The sequence below is a fragment of the Neomonachus schauinslandi genome, chromosome 10 (genome assembly GCF_002201575.2).
Source record: "Neomonachus schauinslandi chromosome 10, ASM220157v2, whole genome shotgun sequence".
Classification (NCBI taxonomy): Eukaryota; Metazoa; Chordata; class Mammalia; order Carnivora; family Phocidae; genus Neomonachus; species Neomonachus schauinslandi.
In genome coordinates, this window is record NC_058412.1 from 24,613,927 (window position 1) to 24,636,305 (window position 22,379).

General features: G+C 42.7%; 1 protein-coding gene across 1 annotated transcript in view; it reads right to left on the reverse strand.

Moving 5' to 3' along the window:
• The window catches only part of CAPN13 (calpain 13), a 50,673-nt gene extending 30,675 nt beyond the window's left edge, over positions 1–19,998 (reverse strand). Inside the window, 3 exon segments of the mRNA XM_021697707.1 lie at positions 2,525–2,661; positions 19,800–19,838; positions 19,840–19,998. Coding sequence (XP_021553382.1) covers positions 2,525–2,661; positions 19,800–19,838; positions 19,840–19,998 — 335 coding nt within the window.
• Positions 19,999–22,379: the final 2,381 nt, after the last annotated feature.

Here is a 22,379-nt window from a genome sequence, read left to right on the forward strand (position 1 = left end):
CTGATGCTTCAGGAACATGGCAACTATTCTTAGCCCCCTTTGCTGACAGGAAACAGAAAGGGAAGGAAAGATAGAGAGAACTGTGTTCACCACACCTGTGACTTCACCTTGTCACCTGAGCCCAGGAATTCGGAGAGTGCCTTGTTCTCATCTCTGTGCTTCAGCCTCATTTGGGGGAAATGTCTACCTGTCCAGCAATCCTAGGAAAGAGGGAAGAATTCAGACATCTAAATCAGAATCAGAAAGGATGCTAAAATGCTGGGATTCTTAACTGCCCAGATTCTGTACAGGATGATATGCAACCTAATGGATTTTGTTCTACGATCTCCTATTTTATGACCTCTGGGGGGGGGAACACCTGCCAATGTAGATCTGACCGACTCAACCAATTCATTTCCAGACTTCTCAGTTGCAAGGATATTTGAAAGTTTGGGATGCATGTGTTCACTGGTCTACATTCTTGGGGGTGAAGTTGGGTCATCTCCATGGGGATGGATGGGTTCTCCATATTCGTGCTGTGGTTGTTGTGTGCCCGACACTGAGTTCCAAAGAAGCAAAAAGACAAATCTCTTTCCTATAAAACTGACAGCATCAAGGGATGATGGAAAAGCCCACAACAAGGGGAACGGTCCTCATCCCTGCTTGGCCTCGAACACCACGTGACCTAGGGCAACTCATTTCAGTGCTCTTCGTATCAGTTTCTTCATCTTTCAAAGGAGGAGGTAGGACTCGAGGCTGACAGAGGTCCCTTCCAGCCCTGATAGCTCTAATTCCATTACACTCACTCCTGCATTCTATGATCCCCTTCTTTGGATAGAGGGGAAAGCTTTTAAAACAGCTTACTAGTTTGAAACATTTTATCCTCCACTAGATTTCTTTAGGCGGTAGAATGTAGATTCTGGGTCCAGTTTCCCATTTTCTTTTTAAGCTGAATGACTGCTTTAGGTCGACTGTTAACAAAATGGGGTCAAAGTCATCATTTCATTCCACAAGGTTTCTAATTCTCCAAGTGAACTGGCACGCTCCCCCTTTCACAGAAGGAAAAAACGAAGCCCTGAAATAGTGAGAGCTGAAGCCATACTGGAAAGAAATGGCAGTGTTTGGGTAAGTAGCTTAGAAGCAAATTAACCTCCCTGAACATATGGATCGGTTCAACAACCTTGGCTGTTAGCTGGGGTTCCTTCTCAAATGCTAATGAACAGCTCTTCTTGACACTGGAAATGAGCAATAGCTTTAGTTTTCCACAAATGGGCTCAACAGACAGAATGCAAAAAAAAAAAAAAAAAAAAGAGAGAGAGAGAGAGCTCTTGCAATGCTTGGCTGTTCAGATTGTGACCTCCGTAAGGACAGGGACTGAAGTGTTGGGATGGTCTGTGGGGTTGTTAGCATCCTCATGGCCCAGGACCGGACCCAGCAGGGTCTTCAGTCTTATTAAATGATGTCCCTAGGTCAAATAACTGAAAACCCCAGCGGATTCAGGCCAGTGATTACTATCACATGACTATTTAGAGTCTTGGCTTCCCAATCTGTAAAATGCGGTTGGTGATGATGATTTTTAGGGAAGCTGATTTGGTGACACTCCACTAACTCATTTTCTCCTAAAAGGGATTGTCCCTTTGTCTCCCAACATTGATTTCTAGCTCTGATGTGTCTGCACCTGTGTAGGTCTCTGTGACAGTGACCTCTTCCACATAACACATACTCTTTCTCACACCCACTTAAGCCAGTCCCAGAGTCTTTATCCCAGTGCCAAGCACAATGCCTGGCCTATGGTTAAATGCTCAATACACATCTTCTGAACAGATGCAACTCTAAGAGTCTAAATAAAACATATGAATTGGGGTGTTTATAAGTCCTTAATCTTGTTAACACTAGAAGGTAGTCCTTGAATCACGGTGCTTGGACCATATAATAACCAGCAACTCCTGCCCTGCTCCCCCCTCCCCAAATACAATCTCATAGTAGCCACACTTGGCCCCCAACTGCCTGATCTCACTTTGAACTGTCCTGTCCCTAGGTCTTCGCTTGAATCATTCCCATGGTTGGGAATAATTCTCCAACATATCCCCTTTCCCCTCGCTGAAATTCTACCCATCCCTCAAGGCCTCACTCAATGCCCCATCCTCTATACAGCCTCAGCCTGACTCTCTGTGAGTCAGAAAGTCAAGAATGTTTTCTCTCTGTTCTCTCATCAGACTTTGACCATCAACCATGATATTATATTTTATTTGGGCTCTTATCCCAGCCCTTGCAATAACAGTGTTATTAGTACATACTTCTGTTCAGTCCTGCCCTGCCAACCCCTTGCTATGTATCTCTGGGTTCCTCCCTTGGCCCCAACACAGCCTTGCATACAGTGATTGTTTATGGGGGATACCCAGCCAGGTGGCAAAGGCTCTGATGCTCCCAGGGCATCACTTGCATGCAGAGCTGCTGAAAATCCTAGGGCTAGCTGCTGTGCAGCATCCATCAGGGCAAGCAGCTGGGCAGGCAAGGCCTGGTCAGAGGGGCGGGCCACTCTTACTTGGCATAAGCTTTCTCCAGCAGGCAGGGCCAAAACTCTTGGTTGTTGTTGTGAGGATGCACAAAGAGGTACTCCTTATCCAGGACAGGTAGGTGATCATCAACCACCACTTCCACCCACTGGCCACACTGCCAGAACTGGAAGACAGATGAATATATGCCTTAGTAGAGCCGGGGCAGAAGGGACCCCCAACCCATGCCAAATGATAACCACTGTCATGACGTGACCTCATTGATAAAACAACAAACTCTATCCAGAACAAAATCCCAGCCCAGTTAGTGGACAGGGGCCTGGCATGTCAACTGCACTGGGACAGATGAGTCACAGATCAAGTGAGTCAAAGAAAATACAGGCTGGGAGGAAAGAGACTTGGGTTTTAGTTTGACTTTACTACTATCTCTGGCCTCACTTTGGCAAGTCTTTTAAGAGCTTCACATACACATGAGACTTTCCAGTTATACCTTGTGCACAAAATGGCAATAAAGGGAACAGACACAGAATAACAAGGAGAATGGTAGATACAGAGTGTTATAATGGGGGACAGGAGAGCCTACTGGGAGCTGAAGGCTTGAGGGAGGAGGCAGGATTTAAACAGGTGGCAAGGAGGTAGGAAAGGCATCCCAGATGGCAGGGACAGTGCAGGCAAAGGCCTGAAGGCCAAATGATGAGGATTCCTCAGGACTGAGCAGTGACAGCCTCGTTCTGGCCCTCTTCAGCTCACGTGAAGCTGGCCCTGCCATCAGAGCAGCAGAAATGAAACTGGCTGGCACCGCTACCGCTAAGAGCACAAATGAACCAGATGTTCCTCTCTAAAACAGACTGCTTTAATCTTCGGTGTTCAACTCTTAATGGTTCACCCGGGCTATCACCAAATGAGGAAAATTCATAACAAAGCCAGCCTTTTGGAGTTTCTTCATTGGTCTCCCCTGTGCTGGATAAGCAGCAGGGCTTCCAGCTTCAGTCTGAGCCTTGATGAAGGCAAGTCTCTGACAGCGGGGCTCGGAGTAAAGCTCGGGGGATGTGATCTCTCATCTGTTTGGCAGTGACGGGAAGCCATCCACATGGCCTTTTCCACAGCTGGATATCCCAGATGTTGGGCTGTTGCATCCAGCTGAGGACGCACTTTCCAAGTAGAGATGGAGACCGAGACAGAGATGGCAGTGGAGACAAAGCAAAGAGGTTTTCATGGTCATTAATGAGCTCAGTGCCCTGCAGCTGGTTCTGGCACAGCTGTGGATTTGTGTCCCTAATGTAGTAAATTGTGTAGACAGATGCAGTTAAGAACCAACAGGGGTGTTACTAGGAGGGAGATCATGAAACATGTTTGACACACCAAGGAAAACTACAAGTGGGGTACTGGAAAAACAGCCTGATCTGGATAGCGAAGTGTAGCAGACAGTGGCCAGTCACTGGAACTGTGCTTGAGTCCTGGTTTTCCCTTTACCCAACAGACATTGGGTAAGACACTGAATTCTCTGTGTCTCAGTTTCCTCATCTGTCAAATGGTGATAAAATAAGAACCTCCTCATAGGGCTGTGATTGGGGTCAGATGAGATTGTGAAAGTGAGATCCAGTTTTGAAAGTAGAAATTGTTTTTCAATAGCTTCTTTGTTCAGCATCTAGGATAGTGCCTGATGCAGAGTAGAATACCAGGAATGAGTGAGTCCTGACTTGAATGAGCTCCTCTGGTTGGTTTCCATTTAGAAATCACCATCACCCCAATATTCCCACACGAGTAATGCTGACCAAACTTGCTATCCTTATACAAAGGGAACACAGATAAGATTGTTCCCAGAATGAGGTCAAGAATGAGGCCACCAGGGCACCTGGGTGGCTCAGTTGGTTAAGCGACTGCCTTCGGCTCAGGTCATGATCCTGGAGTCCTGGGATCGAGTCCCACATCGGGCTCCCTGCTCAGCAGGGAGTCTGCTTCTCCCTCTGACCCTCCTCCCTCTCGTGCTCTCATTCTCTCTCTCGCAAATAAAAAATTAAAAAAAAAAAAAAGAATGAGGCCACTAATCTGCATTTCCTGGTTCACTTCCCTAGGTGAGGAGGGCTGGCATCTGAATAATGTCTGGACACTCTAAGAAGCATGCTGGTGCCATTTTGTCAGCACCCAAGTGTCTGAGGGAAGCCAGAAGTGTTTTGGGCAAAGGAGCCCTGGGCACTGGGCTCATTCCGAAGAGTAGTACCCAAGCTCAGAGCGATGAGAACAGATGTACAGAAGTCAACACCTCAGCTCTTTTTGGAGAACTGTGGAACTTTCTCACCATCCAGAGGGGCAGAGAGTGTTCTGCCTGGGCCTCAGTTTCTCCTAACCACGTGTTACTACCAATACTTGTAGCCTGAGGTGAGCACAGACAGTAAATCTTGCATCTTCTAGCTCACTCGTTAGTCAGTTCCTTGGACCACCAGCATGAACATCCCTTGGGAACTTGTTAGAAGATGTAGTATGCAAATAGTTGGACTTCAGGAAGAGAGAACAAAATAAAGGAGGGCACCCAGAAATAACGAAGGGAAATTTAGTTGAGCAGAAAAAGGAGACAGGTCTTCAGAATGAAAGGGCGCACTGAATTCCAGACAAGATTAATTTCAAAAAGGCACACATCTGGAACTATTCCAGAGAAATTTCTGAACACCAAGGCGACAGAGTACCTCTCCTAAACTTGCAGTTTGAAAGAACATGTTGCCAACAAAGCCAAGAGCATAGATTAGCACTGGATTTTTCTTTTGCAACATTGGAAGCTATGAGACAAGGGAATAGTTTACAGATATTTGAGGAAAGGGAATGTGATCCAAGAATCCCAAACCCAACCGACATATTATTCTTAAGAGCAAATGAAAAACACCCATGTGATGGAGGAAATTATCCAAGGAACTACTTACCTAATGAGGATGAAATTAGAACAAAAATCTTAGGAGGAAATGAAGGGTGAAAGCAACAATGGTGGGCAGTGAGTTTTAAATATTCTTTGTACAAGAAACATAGTGAAAGTGAAATTGATAATGAAAGGATGAACAAAGATGTAACAGGAAAATGCAAACGACAGGGAGCTGAAGTAGCAATATGAATATCAGATAAAGAGGAATTCAAAGCCCAACACATTAAATACAAAAAGGAGAGATATTGTGTGATCTTTATTCCAACAACCAGATAGCAAGAACATAAACCTTTAGGCACCACAGAATATAACAGGAAAAGTTTAAAACTAGAACATCTGAAAACCTAAGAGGAACCCTCCAAGGTATAACTTTGGGGAAGAACTTCAATTCACCTATTTTAGAATTTGATAAATCAAGCAGACAAAAAATAAACCAAGATAAAAAAGTTAATTGCAGAAACAACAATCTACAAATCAGAAAGCTTGATTCCATATGTAAAACTTTTGCCCACTGGGTATTCTCATATGTCCATGAAGCATTTGCAAAAACTGTTGCAGACTTGGACATAAATAAAACTTTAATGTTTCCCCAAAATGTAGAGATTTTATGAATATATTCTCTGATCATAATTTAATTAATCTAAAACTCTACAACCAAAACTTAACCAAAACCAAAAGTATATTATCTTAAAATTAACACAAGATATTTTATATCAAAACCTATATAGATATCAGAGGAAAATTCATAGTCTTAAAAGCTTTTATTATTAAACAAAAAAGACAGAAAAGTGAACAATTTCAGAAAACAAAAAACAATAAAATTAACAGAGAAAGTAAAAGGAATTAATAAAAATAAATTGAAAATAATTATATAGAAAAAAATAAAAGAAAAATAGAAAGAATAATGAAAATCAAAAGTTGATTTGTTAAAAAACCAATAAACACATTGGTTTGGTTAAGAAAACCTGGCTTAAGAAGAAAAGGAAAAACAAGAACATAGCACAGGGATTGATAAAGTAGATTTAACTATACATCAGAAGAAATTAAATGAATTTTCAGAGAATCACATAATCAACTTATAGGCAATAAATTTGAAATCACAGAAGAAATAGTAGGTTTTCCTGGCAAAATATAAATTTCAAGAATTAACTCCAGAAGAAATAAGAGACACAAGCATTTCAATACTTGCTGAACACACAAGAAGAGTTAAAGAAATCATGTCGAGGGGCACCTGGGTGGCTCAGTCGGTTAAGCGACTGCCTTCGGCTCAGGTCATGATCCTGGAGTCCCGGGATCGAGTCCTGCATCGGGCTCCCTGCTCCGCAGGGAGCCTGCTTCTCCCTCTAACCCTCCCCCCTCTCATGTACTTGCTCTCTCTCATTCTCTCTCTCTCAAATAAATAAATAAAATCTTTAAAAAAAAAAAAAAGAAAAAAAGAAATCATGTCGAAAAAGGAAGTAGTTCCAGATGATTTAACTATTGTTTGTTTTACTTTCAAAGAACAGATAATCAGTGATTAACAACCATTGTTCAAATTATTTCAGATCAAGATATGTAAAACTCAGTGGGTTCATTTTAAAAAGCTAGCATAACTCCAACATGGCCAAAATAACTAGAAACCAATTCCATGTATGATATAGATGCAAAAATTCTAAGAAAATTTTTATCAAATTGAATCCCAAAGGCATCAAAAAAAAAAAAATGTCACAGCAGGAGAGTACATCACTAAAATCAGGAGAAGGCAGGACTTTGCTCTTGTCATTCTTATTTAAGATTGTGACATTCTGGGGCACTTGGGTGGCTCAGTCTATTAGGTGTCTGCCTTCAGCTCAGGTCATGATCCCAGGGTCCTGGGATCGAGCCCCGCATTGGGCTCCCTGCACAGTGGGGAGTCTGCTTCTCCCTCTCCCTCTGCCTGCCACTTTGCCTACTTGTGCTCTCTTTCTATCTCTCTGTCAAATAAATAAATAAAACCTTAAAAACAAAAAAAAGTTCTCTACAATCTGCCTTAGTATTGCTTGTCATTAAAAAAAACAAAAGATTGTGACCTTCTAACGAACAAAGAGCAAAGTAAGTTCTAAAACTATTAAAAATAGAGACAAACTTATCTTTTTTTAAATTTTATTATGTTATGTTAGTCACCATACAATACATTATTAGTTTTTGATGTAGTGATCCACGAAACATTGTTTTCGTATAACACCCAGTGCTCCATGCAGTACGTGCCCTCCTTAATACCCATCACCAGGCTAACCAATCCCCCCTCCCCCCTCCCCCCTCCCCTCTAAAACCCTGTTTGTTTCTCAGGTCCATAGTCTCTCATGGTTCATCTCTCCCTCCAATTCCACCCCCCCATTTTTCCCTTCCTTCTCCTAATGTCCTCCATGCTATTCCTTATGTTCCACAAATAAGTGAAACCATATAATAATTGACTTTCTCTGCTTGACTTATTTCACTTAGCATAATCTCCAGTCCCATCCATGTTGATGTCAAAGTTGGGTATTCATCCTTTCTGATGGCTGAGTAATATTCCATTGTATATATGGACCACATCTTCTTTATCCATTCATCTGTTGAAGGGCATCTCGGCTCTTTCCACAGTTTGGCTATTGCGGACATTGCTGCTATGAACATTGGGGTGCATATGGCCCTTCTTTTCAACTACATCTGTGTCTTTGGGGTAAATACCCAGGAGTGCAATTGCTGGGTCATAGGGTAGCTCTATTTTTAAATTTTTGAGGAACCTCCATGCTGTTTTCCAAAGTGGCTGTACCAACTTGCATTCCTACCAACAGTGTAAGAGGGTTCCCCTTTCTCCACAACCTCTCCAACTTGTTGTTTCTTTCCCTGTCCATTTTTGCCATTCTAACTGGTGTAAGGTGGTATCTCAATGTGGTTTTGATTTGGATTTCCCTGATGGCTAATGATGATGAACATTTTTTCATGTGTCTGTTAGCCATTTGTATGTCTTCTTCAGAGAAGTGTCTGTTCATCTCTTCTGCCCACTTTTTGACTTGATTATTTGTTTTTTGGGTGTTGAGTTTGAGAAGTTCTTTATAGATCTTGGATACCAGCCCTTTATCTGTAGTGCCATTTGCAAACATCTTCTCCCATTCTGTGGGTTGCCTCTTTGTTTTGTTGACTGTTTCCTTTGCTGTGCAGAAGCTTTTTATCTTGATGAAGTCCCAAAAGTTCATTTTTGCTTTTGTTTCACTAGCTTTTGGAGATGTATCTTGAAAGAAGTTGCTGTGGCCGATGTCAAAGAGGTTACTGCCTATGTTCTCCTCTAGGATTTTGATGGATTCCTGTCTCACATTGAGGTCTTTTATCCACTTTGAGTTTATCTTTGTGAATGGTGTTAGAGAATGGTCGAGTTTCATTCTTCTGCATGTGGCTGTCCAATTTTCCCAGCACCATTTATTGAAGAGACTATCTTTTTTCCATTGCATGTTTTTTCCTGCTTTGTCAAAGATTATTTGACCATAGAGTTGAGGGTCCATTTCTGGGTTCTCTATTTTGTTCCATTGGTCTGTATGTCTGTTTTTGTGCCAGTACCATGCTGTCTTGGTGATCACTGCTTTGTAATATAGCTTGAAATTGGGCAACGTGATGCCCCCAGCTTTGTTTTTCTTTTTCAACATCTCCTTGGCGATTCGGGGTCTTTTCTGATTCCATACAAATTTTAGGATTGTTTGTTCCAGCACTTTGAAAAATGTCATTGGAATTTTGATCGGGATGGCATTGAAGATTGCTCTGGGTAGCATAGACATTTTAACAATGTTTATTCTTCCGATCCATGAGCATGGAATATTTTTCCATCTTTTTGTGTCTTTTTCAATTTCTTTCATGAGTGTTCTGTAGTTCCTAGAGTATAGAACTTTTACCTCTTTGGTTAGGTTTATTCCGAGGTATCTTATGGTTTTTGGTGCTATTGTAAATGGAATCGTTTCTTTAATTTCTCTTTCCACAGTTGCGTTGTGAATGTATAAGAAAGCCACTGATTTCTGTGCATTGATTTTGTATCCTGCCACATTAATGAATTGCTGTATGAGTTCTAGTAATTTGGGGGTGGAGTCTTTTGGGTTTTCCACATAAAGTATCATGTCGTCTGTGAAGAGAGACTTTGACTTCTTTGCCAATTTGAATACATTTTATTTCTTTTTGTTGTCTGATTGCTGTTGCTAGGACTTCTAGTACTATGTTGAACAACAGTGGTGAGAGTGGGCATCCTTGACGTGTTCCTGATCTTAAGGGAAAGGCTCTCAGCTTTTCCCCATTGAGGATGATATTTGCTGTGGGTTTTTCATAGATGGATTTTATGAGCTTGAGGAATGGTCCCTCTATCCCTATACTCTGGAGAGTTTTAATCAGGAAAGGATGTTGTATTTTGTCAAATGCTTTTTCTGCATCAATTGAGAGGACCATATGGTTCTTCTCCCTCCTCTTATTAATGTGTTCTATCACATTGATTGATTTGCAAATGTTGAACCACACTTGCATCCCGGGGATAAATCCCACTTGGTCATGGTGGATGATCCTTTTAATGTATCGTTGGATCCTATTAGCTAGGATTTTGTGGAGGATTTTGGAATCCATATTCATCAGGGATATCGGTCTGAAATTCTCCTTTTTGATGGGGTCTTTGCCTGGTTTGGGGATTAAGGTAATGCTGGCCTCATAGAATGAGTTTGGAAGTTTTCCTTCTGTTTCTATTTTTTGAAACAGCTTCAGTAGAATAGGTATTATTTCTTCTTTGAATGTTTGGTAGAATTCCCCAGGGAATCCATCAGGCCCTGGACTCTTGTTTTTTTGGGAGGTTTTTGATCACCGCTTCAATCTCGTTACTGGTTATTGGCCTATTCAGGTTGTCAATTTCTTCCTGTTTCAGTCTTGGCAGCTTATAGGTTTCCAGGAAGGCCTCCATTTCATCCAGATTGCTCAGTTTATTGGCATAGAGTTGTTGATAATAATTTCTAATAATTGTTTCTATTTCCTTGGTGTTGGTCATAATCTCTCCCCTTTCATTCATAATTTTATTAATTTGGGTCCTTTCTCTCTTCTTTTGGATAAGTCTGGCCAGTGGTTTATCAATCTTATTAATTCTTTCAAAGAACCAACTTCTAGTTTCATTGATCTGATCTACTGTGTTTCTGGTTTCTAATTCATTGATTTCTGCTCTAATTTTAATTATTTCTCTTCTAATGCGTGGCTTAGGTGTCATTTGTTGCTTTTTCTCTAGTCCTTTAAGGTGTAGAGTTAGTTGGTGAATTCGGGATTTTTCTATTTTTTTGAGTGAGGCTTGGATGGCTATGTATTTCCTCCTTAGGACCGCTTTTGCAGTATCCCATAGGTTTTGGACCGATGTGTTTTCATTCTCACTGATTTCCATGAATTGTTTAAGTTCTTCTTTGATTTCTTGGTTGACCCAAACATTCGTGAGCAGAGTGGTCTTTAGCTTCCAGGTGTTTGAATTTCTGCCAAATTTTTTCTTGTGATTGAGTTCCAGTTTTAGAGCATTGTGGTCTGAGAACATGCAGGGAATAATCTCAATCTTTTGGTATTGGTTGAGACCTGATTTGTGACCCAGTATATGGTCTGTTCTGGAGAAAGTTCCATGTGCACTCGAGAAGAATGAGTATTCTGTTGTTTTAGGGTGGAATATTCTGTAAATATCTATGAGGTCCCTCTGGTCCAATGTATCATTCAAAGCTCTTGTTTCCTTGTTGATTTTCTGCTTAGATGATCTGTTCATTGCTGAGAGTGGAGTATTGAGGTGTCCTACAATTAACGTATTGTTATCAATATGACTCTTTATTTTGGTTAACAGTTGGCTTATGTAGATGGCTGCTCCCATGTTGGGGGCATAGATATTTACAATTGTTAGATCTTCTTGTTGGATAGACCCTTTAAGAATGATATAGTGTCCTTCTGTGTCTCTTATTACAGACTTTAGTTTAAAATCTAATTTGTCTGATATAAGAATTGCTACCCCAGCTTTCTTTTGAGGTCCGCTGGCATGGAAGATAGATCTCCATCCCTTCACTTTCAGTCTGGATGTATCTTTAGGTTCAAAATGAGTCTCTTGTAGACAGCATATGGATGGGTCCTGTCTTTTTATCCAATCTGCAACCCTGTGCCGTTTTATGGGAGCATTTAGGCCATTCACGTTGAGAGTGATTATTGAAAGATATGAATTAATTGTCATCATGTTGCCTGTGAAGACGTTGTTTTTATAGATTGTCCATGTAAATTTCTGTTGTATATCACTCTTGGAGCCTTTCTCCTTTTATAGAAGCCCCCTTAATAATCCTTGCAGGGCCAGCTTAGTGGTCACATATTCTTTCAGTTTCTGCCGGTCGTGGAAGCTCTGCATCTCTCCATCCATTCTAAATGAAAGCCTTGCCGGATAAAGTATTCTTGGCTGCATGTTATTCTCATTTAGTACCCTGAATATGTCTTGCTAGGCCTTCCTGGTTTGCCAGGTCTCTGTGGATAGGTCTGACATTATTCTGATGTTCCTCCCTCTGTATGTAAGGAATCTCTTCCCCCTAACTGCCCTTAAGATGGTTTCCTTGGTTCTAAGATTTGCAAGTTTTACTATTACATGCCGGGGTGTTGGCCTGTTTTCCTTGATCTTGGGAGGGGTCCTCTCTGCCTCTAGGATGAATGTTTGTTTCATTCCCCAGATTAGGGAAGTTCTCAGCTACGATTTGCTCAAATACATCTTCTAGTCCTCTCTCTCCACTCCCTCCGGGATTCCAACTATTCTGACATTGGAACGCTTCATGGCGTCACTTATTTCTCTGATTCTATTTTCATGGATTCTGAGTTGTTTTTCCCTGGCCTCCTCTTTTCCCTTTTTATCTATTATATTGTCTTCCAGGTCACTTATTCTCTCTTCTGTCTCAGTTACCCTAGCTGTTAGATTATCTAGATTGGATTGGATCTCATTGATAGCATTTTTAAGTTCTGCCAATTTACCTTTCATTTCTGCCCTTAGAGACTCTATGTTGCCATTAATTGATTTCTCCATTCTAGCCATTGTCTTCACAATTGCTAGCCTGAATTCCATCTCTGACATCTTGGTTATATCTGCATCCATTTGTAAATGGGCAGCATAAGTCATAATCTCTGAGTCTTTTCTATTTTGGGGGCTCCTCCTCCTAGTCATTCTGTTGATGGGTGTTTGAGGGAATGTATAGAGTCCAAATTATTGACTAGAACCCAAGCAAGATGCACCTGTTTTCTTGGGACCTTAGGGTTGCTGGTCTCTTGTTTTCCCAGCCTGTCTTCTGCGGGAGGGGTCTGCCGCACTGTTACTCAGGCAACCGTGTTCGGGCGGAGTTGCCCTGTGCCCCTGTGGTGGGGGATGGGCTCAGTGGGAAACAGTTTTTGGGGCTTTTGTTCTCTGGCGGCTTTCCCTGGCAGCTTTCCGCGTCTCTTCCGCAAGTCAGAGCAGAAGAGACCGTTTCCAACCCTCTGCCTCAGAGCAGAGAGACCGCAGTCTGTTCTTCAGTGAGCTCTCCAGGCCACACTGTCTCCGTTTCTGTCCGTGCTGCTATAAACTGCAGCGTCCTGGGTTGTGCACCCCTCCGCAGCGCTCCCAGTCCTGCCTCCAGGTCGGGGCACGTCTCTGCCCTTTGTGCTTCTAAAACCGCCAGCCACACCCAGATCGTGCGCGCCCAACCCCGCTGCTCCAGGTTTCCACCCCGGGGGCTGCAGTTCACAGGCGTGACCGCGCCACTCCAGGTTTCCACCCTGGGGGCTGCCCTAAAGTCCTTTTCCCGCTGCTACTGGTCTGCGAGTCTGTGCCCCGTCCGCAGCGCACAAGGCTGTTGCTCACCAGTGGTGTAGGATCCCCACGGCCAGACACCCTCCCGCTGCCATTTATCCTCTGATATCTGCCCGCAGAATCATGGCTCCCTGCTTCGTACCTCAAAACCAACTGCCTGTGATACTGTTTGTAGAGATCCAGATCTTCTTACATCTCAGGCTGGTTTTGTGGGTGCTCAGAGTGGTCTGGTAGGTATCCAGCTCAATTCCAGGGACCAGTTGAAATAGGGTCCCCTACTCCTCCTGATGCTAGATGATCTAACAAGAGCAGAGGTAGGGGCGCCTGGGTGGCTCAGTGGGTTGAGCATCCAACTTTGGCTCAGGTCGTGATCCCGGGATCCTGGCATGGAACCCCTCGTCAGGCTCCCTGCTCAACGAGGAGTCTGTTTGTCCCTCTCCCTCTGCCCCAGCCCTGCTCATGCTCTCACTTTCTCTCTCAAATGAATAAATAAAAAAAAATTTTTTTTTTTTTAAAGAGAAGTAGGAAGAGATGGAAATTATACCCAGAAACATTTTAGTCTGCTGGGCTGACTTGCTGAGAGAATAGGTAAAGATGAATGGATAAAGAAGATGTGACACATATATATGATAGAATATTACTCAGCCATCAAAAAGAATGAAATCTTGCCATCTGCAACAATATGCATGGATCTAGAGAGTATTACGCTAAGCAAAATAAGTCAGTCAGAGAAAAAAAAGGGGCCGAAAAAAAGAGAGAAGCAAACCAAGAGACAGACTATTAACTATAGAGAACAGACTGATGGTCACCAGAGGGCAGGTGGGGGGATGGGTGAAACAGGTGATGAGGATGAAGAAGGGCACGTGCTGTGATGAGCACCACAGGGTGTTGTCTGGAAGTGTTGAGTCATTAAATTGTACACCTGAAGCTAATATTACACTGTGTTAACTAGCTGGAATTTAAATTCAAACCAAAAAAAAAAAAAAAGAGATGGCCATGCTCTGCAGGTGTCACCAGGTGGGACGAGCACACCAGGGCAGTGAAGTGTGACAAGACTGGCAAAGAGCAGTCTCCACCCTGAGTGTGACTCAGAATCAGCTGGGACCTTCGCAGACAGGCAGACTGCTGGGTGCCTCCTCCCACAACCTGGATTTAGTGGATTAGCTGGAGGTGGCATTCAGGATTTACATGGCAACACCGAGGATTCTGAGGCCCCGCCACGGCAAGGGGGCAGGTTCAGGGAAGCTGAGCAATTTGTTCCAGACTCCACAGGAATGGGCTGTGAAGCCGGCAATGTGGCTCTGTAGTGCCTAGCTCTTCCCCGCTGACCACACCAGCACTGTGGGCTTCTCTGGATCAGTGTTTTCTGATTCTGTGAGGTGGGCTCTTCAGGGGCTCTGAAACATCATTCATACAGAAAGCAGTTGTGATGGTTAATTTTATGACTTGACTGGATCATGGGGTCCCCAGATACGCAGCTAAACATTATTTCTAAGTGTGTGTTTCTAGATGAGATTAGCATTTATTTGAATCGGAATTTAGTAAAGCAGATTACGATCCCCAGCACGTGAGGACCACCCAATCTGCTGGGGACCTGAACAAAACAAAGGGTAGAGGAAGGGAGAATTTGCCCCTTCTCTGCCCGACTGCAAGCTGGGACTTTAGTCTTCTCCTGCCCTTGGACTGGGAATGACACCATCAGCCCCCAGTCAGACTAAACTACACCACTGGCTTGACTGGGTCTCAAGCTTGCAGATGGCAGATGCGTGGGACTTCTCAGTCCTCATAATCACGTGAGTCAATTCCTCACAGTAAAAACATCAACAGGCTAAATCTATGTATTTCTTATTGGTTATATCCTATCAGATACATAGATATATAATAGATGCATACACACACACACACACACACAAATATCTTATTATTTCTGTTTCTTTGGAGAACCCTAATACAGAAGCCATCAGCAATAGCCCTACAAGTAATCTTAGCAACTTCAGCATTGAGAAGCCCTTTCTCAAGGCAAACGTTTGGGGCAATCTGTATTATATTAGGTATATCAGAAGCACATGTAAGGCAAGAACCCCTGGAATCTTAGAAATACTAGCTTAATTGGTACCAAACCAGACACTCTCCTGCAATCATCCCTGGAGGTGTCTCTTCCAATGCAACATCACTTTGTATATTTTGGAGTGATTATTGCATTCATCAAAGGCTGTTAATGCACCGTTCCAGATGGTGTGCTGCCTCTTGGATGAGGGAACACCAGGTTTAGCATCTTGGCATTCAGACACAGGCTGAATATATCTTTCAGAGGGTAGCCAGAGTTCAGGCTGGGCCAGGCGGCAGTGTCACTCCCTTTCTATTTTTGCTAGAGAGCTTTGTTTTATTGGCATCAAAGTTCTTTGGCTCAGTGGCATTTGGCCTGGCATGATCACTTTGTCACCTTCTGTTACCTGTTGCCTTTGTAAACTACACGTATATGTCCATTTTGTTAACCCCTTCCTTTTCTGAAGAACCCATTTTGGTCCCAAGGTGAATCATTTCTAGTGAATGATCCTTTTAGAAACTCCACTCTGGCTACTTAAAAGATGAAAAGTTGTTACCTGGGGAGGCAATACTTCATTTTGGGATGGCCACAGGCCAGAATCCACAATGGAGTTGGGTTTGGAGCTCCAAGCACCCATCAGAGAACATGTTGTGGGCCCACAGCTCATTCTTCAGTTGAGAAGTGAAATGTTTTTCACGAGAGAATGGGGGCAAAAATGAAACTGCAACCTCTCAATCTGATATATCTTGGTGACTCTGCTATGAAGATCTGTATCTATAATTCTGTGATGTCAGCCACAAGTCATATGTGACTACTTTAAATTAGATTAAAATTTCAATCCCTCAGTTGCACTAGCCACATTCTAAGTACCCAATAGCCACATATAACTAGTGGCTACTGTACTGAACGATACCAAAAGACTCTTTCTGCCATCATGGAAATTCTATTGGACAGTGCTCATCTATTGAATAAGGATAATAATATTATCTACCTCACAGGACTATTATGGGAATTAAATGAAATGTCATATGTAAAGTGCTTAGATTAATACTTAATGCATGCACATACTTGATAAATGGGATTTATTATTATTTATGAAATTAAAATTCTAAAAGTCACTCTAACATCAACTTTCATTCAGGGAAATAACAAATAGATAATTCTCAGCATTGTCTCTTGCTGACATGGGAGGTTGCAGGCAGTGCTGAGGCTGATGAGGAGTTGGGTCCCATCAGTGCCATTTGCTCAGTGCAGGGTCACAGGTTGTTCCAGAACCTGATTGCCTGCCAATGGGGAGAGTGTGAGGGGTGGGTTGGAAATTTATTAAACAAAGAGAAGCCGAATGAAGCAGGATATGAAGGAGCTTCTATTTCAAAGTTCAAGCAGCAAAATGGATTATATTGACTGTTGGAGGGAGGGAGGGACGGAAGGAGAGACAGAAAGTCCGAGAGACAGGAGAAAGAGAGGGAGAGGACATTATGGGACATTAAACAACTTCTTTGCACCAGGCATAGAAAACTGAGTCTAGTTTTATGCTCCTGACTCTTGGGCTATTAGTGAATCTACCAAGCCCAAGTGGGTACTCAAGGTAGAATCATATCCATGATGGTTTAGCAACTGCCTAGAGGATGGAGGGTCCCCATTGTCTGGAAAAGCCTAGGATGTGAAGATGGCCTCAGAAACCTTGGTGCCACCCCAGCCATTATATAGTTGAACTTTAAGGAGTGCCAGCCAGACCTCTAGACAGTGACTGGGCAAGCTTTAGATTGGGAGGCAACCTTCTGCAACTAGTGACAGGCAGCAGAACATGAGAAGAAAGTCACTCTCCACACTCCCTGCCAGGCTCCCCTAGACCTTCAAATGGTTTCATCCGACCTACATTTCTCCCCTAAAAGTGTTTGTTGAAATTAGTTGAGGGCTGAAACTGACTTGGCTGTGAAAGCCTGAGGGATCCAAAAGGACAGTCCCTGAGTCTGCTACCCTATGCCATCCCTCCCAAATTGAATGTAGTAACAATAGCTAGTGTTTAGTAAGTGTTTACAATGTGCTAGACACTCTTCTGAGTATTGTCTTTATTTAGTCCTTAAAATAATCATGTGAGGTATACATAGAATATTTCGTTTTTACCCTCATTCTTTTTCACCTAAAAAATGGAAAGGACACAACATAGACATTGATTCCTGGTTACCCAGACAAGCTAGGAGTCTATTGGTGCACAAAACATTTGTGGCAAATAGGAGCCCAGAACATAACATGAGCTTATGATGAGGCCCAACAGAAGACAGGGTAGTGTGGTGATAGGAGGACAGGTCTTGGAGACAGAGTCCAGGGCTTAAATCTCAGCTGTACCACTTCGGGCATGTTACTTAAGTCTGTTTCTATTTCACATCTGTAAAATGGGGTTAATAACAGTACCTCCTTATAGCATTACTATGAGGATTCAATGAGTCGAAGCCCCTAAAGCCAGGCCTGCCATACAGTCAGCAGCATGTAAGTATTGGCTTTTACAACTAGGATTGAGCCACACTGGCCATGGCTCTTCCTCCAAGGCTCTTTTCAGGAACAACTATAAGCTTTGGCAGTTGAGGATGTCACCATGTTGAAAGGGTGAATTCACTGGCCTTCTTGTCTACCATCCTACTTGTTAAACAAGTCGACCTACAGATTCTCAATTGCACATATGGAGCTTGAAATCTATGTCAAGGACCTGTAGATAGAGTCATTCCTTCATCCATTCACACACTTATTCATTCATTCAAATCCTAACAGAGTCCTACTGGGCACACAATCCCATGTGAAGAAAAGTGCAGCGTGTGGAGTCAGGAATCTTAGTTTAAATCCCAGGTCCTTCCCTTACTAACTGCCACCTTATGCAAGTTGCATCACCTATCTAAATCTGTGTTCTTCTTAATATAACTGGGAAAGAACAAAAGAGACAAAGTAAGAGAAGACGCATGGAAAACTCAGGAAAATACAAATGTAAATGTTGTAAGGGACATGAAGACATTTGTCTCAGCTTTTGGCTGAGAAGAAGAATGGGAGTAAGACATATCTGCCTCTGGCCACCCCTGTTTCAGGTTCCCGGCAGGATTCTGTGGAAGTCATCTCATATCTATTTGCCTCAGTTTCTCCTTGCCCCCGAAATACGAAATTTGAGATGCTGCTAGAATCAGATAATAAGACACTCTCAACCCTTCCTCTGAAACCCTTCCATTTCAGCATAGAAATGTTATAAATTCTTTAACACTATAAATATGGTCTCACATCTATTACTCAGCACCTTGGAAAAAAAAAAAAACACATTCTAAAAGAATCTCAGCTCCTAAAAATAACAAAGGGAAAAAATATAACCCTTCCAAACTTTAAATAGTGTTCTCTGTTCTGCTCTCTGTAGGAGAAGAAAGCCAGAAGAGAATCGTTGCTGGGGACTTAATACCTCTGGCTGGTGAGATGGACCCTAGAAGCCTTGTGTACCACCACCTGATCGTGAGCCCTAGCTGATCCCCACTCAGCCTCCCTACAAATCTGTCCCAGGGTAGGGCAAGACTTGGCACCTCCAGAGTTCAATGTCTTGTTGTATACGTCATCAGAAAATGCCCTTTCTGTATAACCTAACCTGGGTTTATTGAAAGTAGAGTGCTTGGCATTTAATCAGTGCTTGGTAACACTTGCTGATATTGTAATTATTAGCTTTTTAGACATTATTTTATTTTCTCTTGTTCTAGGCTCTGCTGGCTGCTTTTGGAAGCAAGAACAGGAGAGTTGGTCATTAGGGCCCCCGGAGTGGTCCTCACCTGGGTTCTTTGCATCAGTAGTAGCCCTGATGAGATTATAAGAATGTTAAGTGGGCTGAGAAATTTTTCTTGGGGATTCATGCCCTGGAGTGACTATAGTTTAGAAAAATCAACAGGGCTTATCTCACCACGAGGTTGAGTTAGTGGCTATCTGCTGTAGTATTGGAGGAGGGGGTTTTGAATGTTGCCCTGAAATATCTCCCTAATTTTACAGCTAATGTCTGAAATTCTTTTATAAATGATCAAGCCTTTGCAAGACTGAAAATACAAGTATAAATGAGAGAGGTGAGGCAATTATTTAAATTTATCCTATTGTATAAGTGACTGACGTGATATCTTCCCTTTGAATGAATTCCAACAGGGAAAAAGAAAGAAGAAGGACAGTGATAAGGAAGAGAATAAGGAGTGATGGAGACAGATGGGCTCAATTATGGAGATGAGACCAACTACTACAATCTTCAAACCCATGGTTTCCCATTTTTCAGATGAGAACATGAGGCATGCAATCTAGTGATGTGCTCAGTGATGGAAATGGGTTAGGACACAGGGGTCCTGGTTCCTGGTACAGGGTCCTTCCATCCCACTAAGGGTAGGTACAACACTGTAGCTGAGGGACCAGATAAATCTCATTCTCCTTCCCACTTGGTTTGGGCCATCCTTGAAAGCCAGGGCACGGGCCCATTCTTGTTTCAGTTGAGGCACCATGGCAGGCAGCTAGGAGGGCCCTGGAACTGGGTGTGTTCCTGAGGGGCCCACTCACCTTTGGCCGCATCCACCTCAGGCTGGAGAGGTTTTTTTCCCTGGAGCAGCTTCAGACCTATGGAAGAAGCCTCTGCAGGGAATGTCTCATCCTCAAATGGTAGGCTTCTGCTTAGGCAACAATCCTGCAAGGAGTTAAAGTCCTGGCTGTTGAATTTGATGACAGGGGTCTTGTCTAGAGGCTCCTGGTTGTATGCCATGACTCTCCTTAGAAGATGTCTAAGGCCTTTTCTTTCTGGTAAGAAAGAGAGGTATTTTTAGGGATAAACTGTCAAGTCCTTTGCATCATTAGATGTGAGCCTTGGAAGGGCACTCAGATGTTCCCCACCCCCTTTTATAAGTGATGGTACTGAGACCCAAAACACTTCTGTCCCCAGTGACACAGTCAGTTGGTGGGTGAGCCCAGACTAGAATTCAAGCATTTCTTCTCCAGTTCCATTTTCAATCTGCTGTACCAAAGAGCTACTCAGTATGCTATTATGTACATGAGAGACTATGGGGGGTATTTGTACATTAATGAACATTTATTGAGGGCTGACCTCTGCCAGGCACTTTTCTGAATGCTGGCAATTCAAAGATAAATACAACATGATCTTTATCCCTTAGGGGCTCATTATCAAGTGGGAAAGATAGATAAGACATTTCAACAACTTGCTATCATTCAACAGAAACTGTCTGATTAAAAATGTGTAAAAAACCCTGTGAATATAAAGAGGAGGAGCTATGAACTGCCAAGGAAATTCTGAGATGACTCTCCCACAGACAGTGACATTTGAATGGGGCCCTGAAGGAAGAAGACTATGGCAGGTGGAGAACTGGTGGGTGTATATGTATAAATTATTCTCTCTCTATATAAATTTGTTCAGGTTCCCTGAGTAGCAAGTGTGTGGAGGCCCAGGAGTTGGATTGGAAAGGTCATGGGTATTAGAGAGAATTGGGGGGCAGTCTGGCGGGGTCAGTAGGGTAGGGGTTGGGGATAGGCAATGTTGGCAGAGATGGCCAGGAAAGTAGATTGGAAAGTGGGACTGTGACATGCTTTATGCCCTGCAAGCACCACAGGGCCATTGAAGAGGTAGGTCATGATCAGATCTGTGTAAAGGATTGTGGAGTGAGTTGGAGGCCACATGGAGGGAATGGGTAGGGACTGAGACAGGGAGGAGGTTAGGATGCTGCTACACGTGCTCATGGTAGAGATAGTGTTAGACCATTAGTAGTGAAAATGATGGAAAACAGATCCTAGTGTCATTTTATAGGTAGAACCAATAGGATTCCATGATGAATCGAGTATGGGGGCAGGGAAAGGAGATGGGGGGCAGGAAAAAGAAAAGGTAGTATAGCGAACAATCAAAGAGTTTTAATATTTGCTTTCTGCTCTCACCACCTTCATACTGGTTCCACAATATGGAGTAGTATTCAAGCCTGTGAACCCACTTCTCCATCTGTACAGATGAATGATACCAACCTCATAGAGTTTGTTGTGGTATTAAATGAGAAGAATGGCTGCCATACAGTGGGCACTCAGTAAAAGTTGGCATCCTAATTCCCTGAAGAGATGTGAAGGGAGTCTGGGATTTCTTGTTCAGGAAGCCATAAGGATATAACTGATGCCATTACCAAAATGTGTATCACATCCTCCATCCCTCCATCTGTGAGGGGAGCTGACTTGCATCTGAATCCTGAATCCACACTTACTGACTGTGGGACTTGAAAAGCTTCCTTAGCCCTTAAAGTAGTACATTTCAAGCTTCTTTGACTAGGGCACGGAAGACCCCAAGGTCCATAGGTCCTATCCATTCCCACTTTACAGTGAAAAAGGAATCAGCTGACGATAAAGAACTAAAGAGGGACATAAATGAACAACTCATGAAGAACGAATATGAGCTTACAATCGAGATCTTGGATCATACAAAAAAACATGCAAACTTAAAATAACTTAGCAATGTTCTTACAGTTAACATATAATAATAGTATGTTTTGAATTAGTTAGATAACACAAATTCACAGGCAGAATATCATCTATAAAGTGTCACTGTACACACATATTTGGAGGGAATTACACACACAAATGTCTAGCAAATGAGGTAAAAATAATTTATATTTGAACTATTATGTTGGACCGTATAAGACTGTCATTTTCAAAAATTATTGAATATAGTCCATTTCATATGGCTTCACCTAAGGTAAAAATGTTTGAATGTAGGCCATTTGGCTTAACCCAATATGTTATATGCATTTCTTCAATCTAGTTCTTGGAAAATAACAGTGAAAATATGTCAAGCCATTTGGTTTAACCCAATATATTATATGCATTTCTTCAATCTAAGAGGAGAGCCCACAACAAATTATATAGAAAGCTGAAATAACAGTGAGGTATCATTCAAGAGCAAGAAAACAGTAATAGAAATTGATTGCCAACTCAGGACCAAGGCAATGACACCTGATAATGGAGAGCTGTGAAAATCATGGGCCTCCCAACTCCGCACATGCTCGTCGACAGTGGAACCAGTACCCGCATTGCCAAACCACCCACCTTGCAGCAAAATATTGAATCAGAGTGTGTGATAAACTCCAGCAGTGAGCT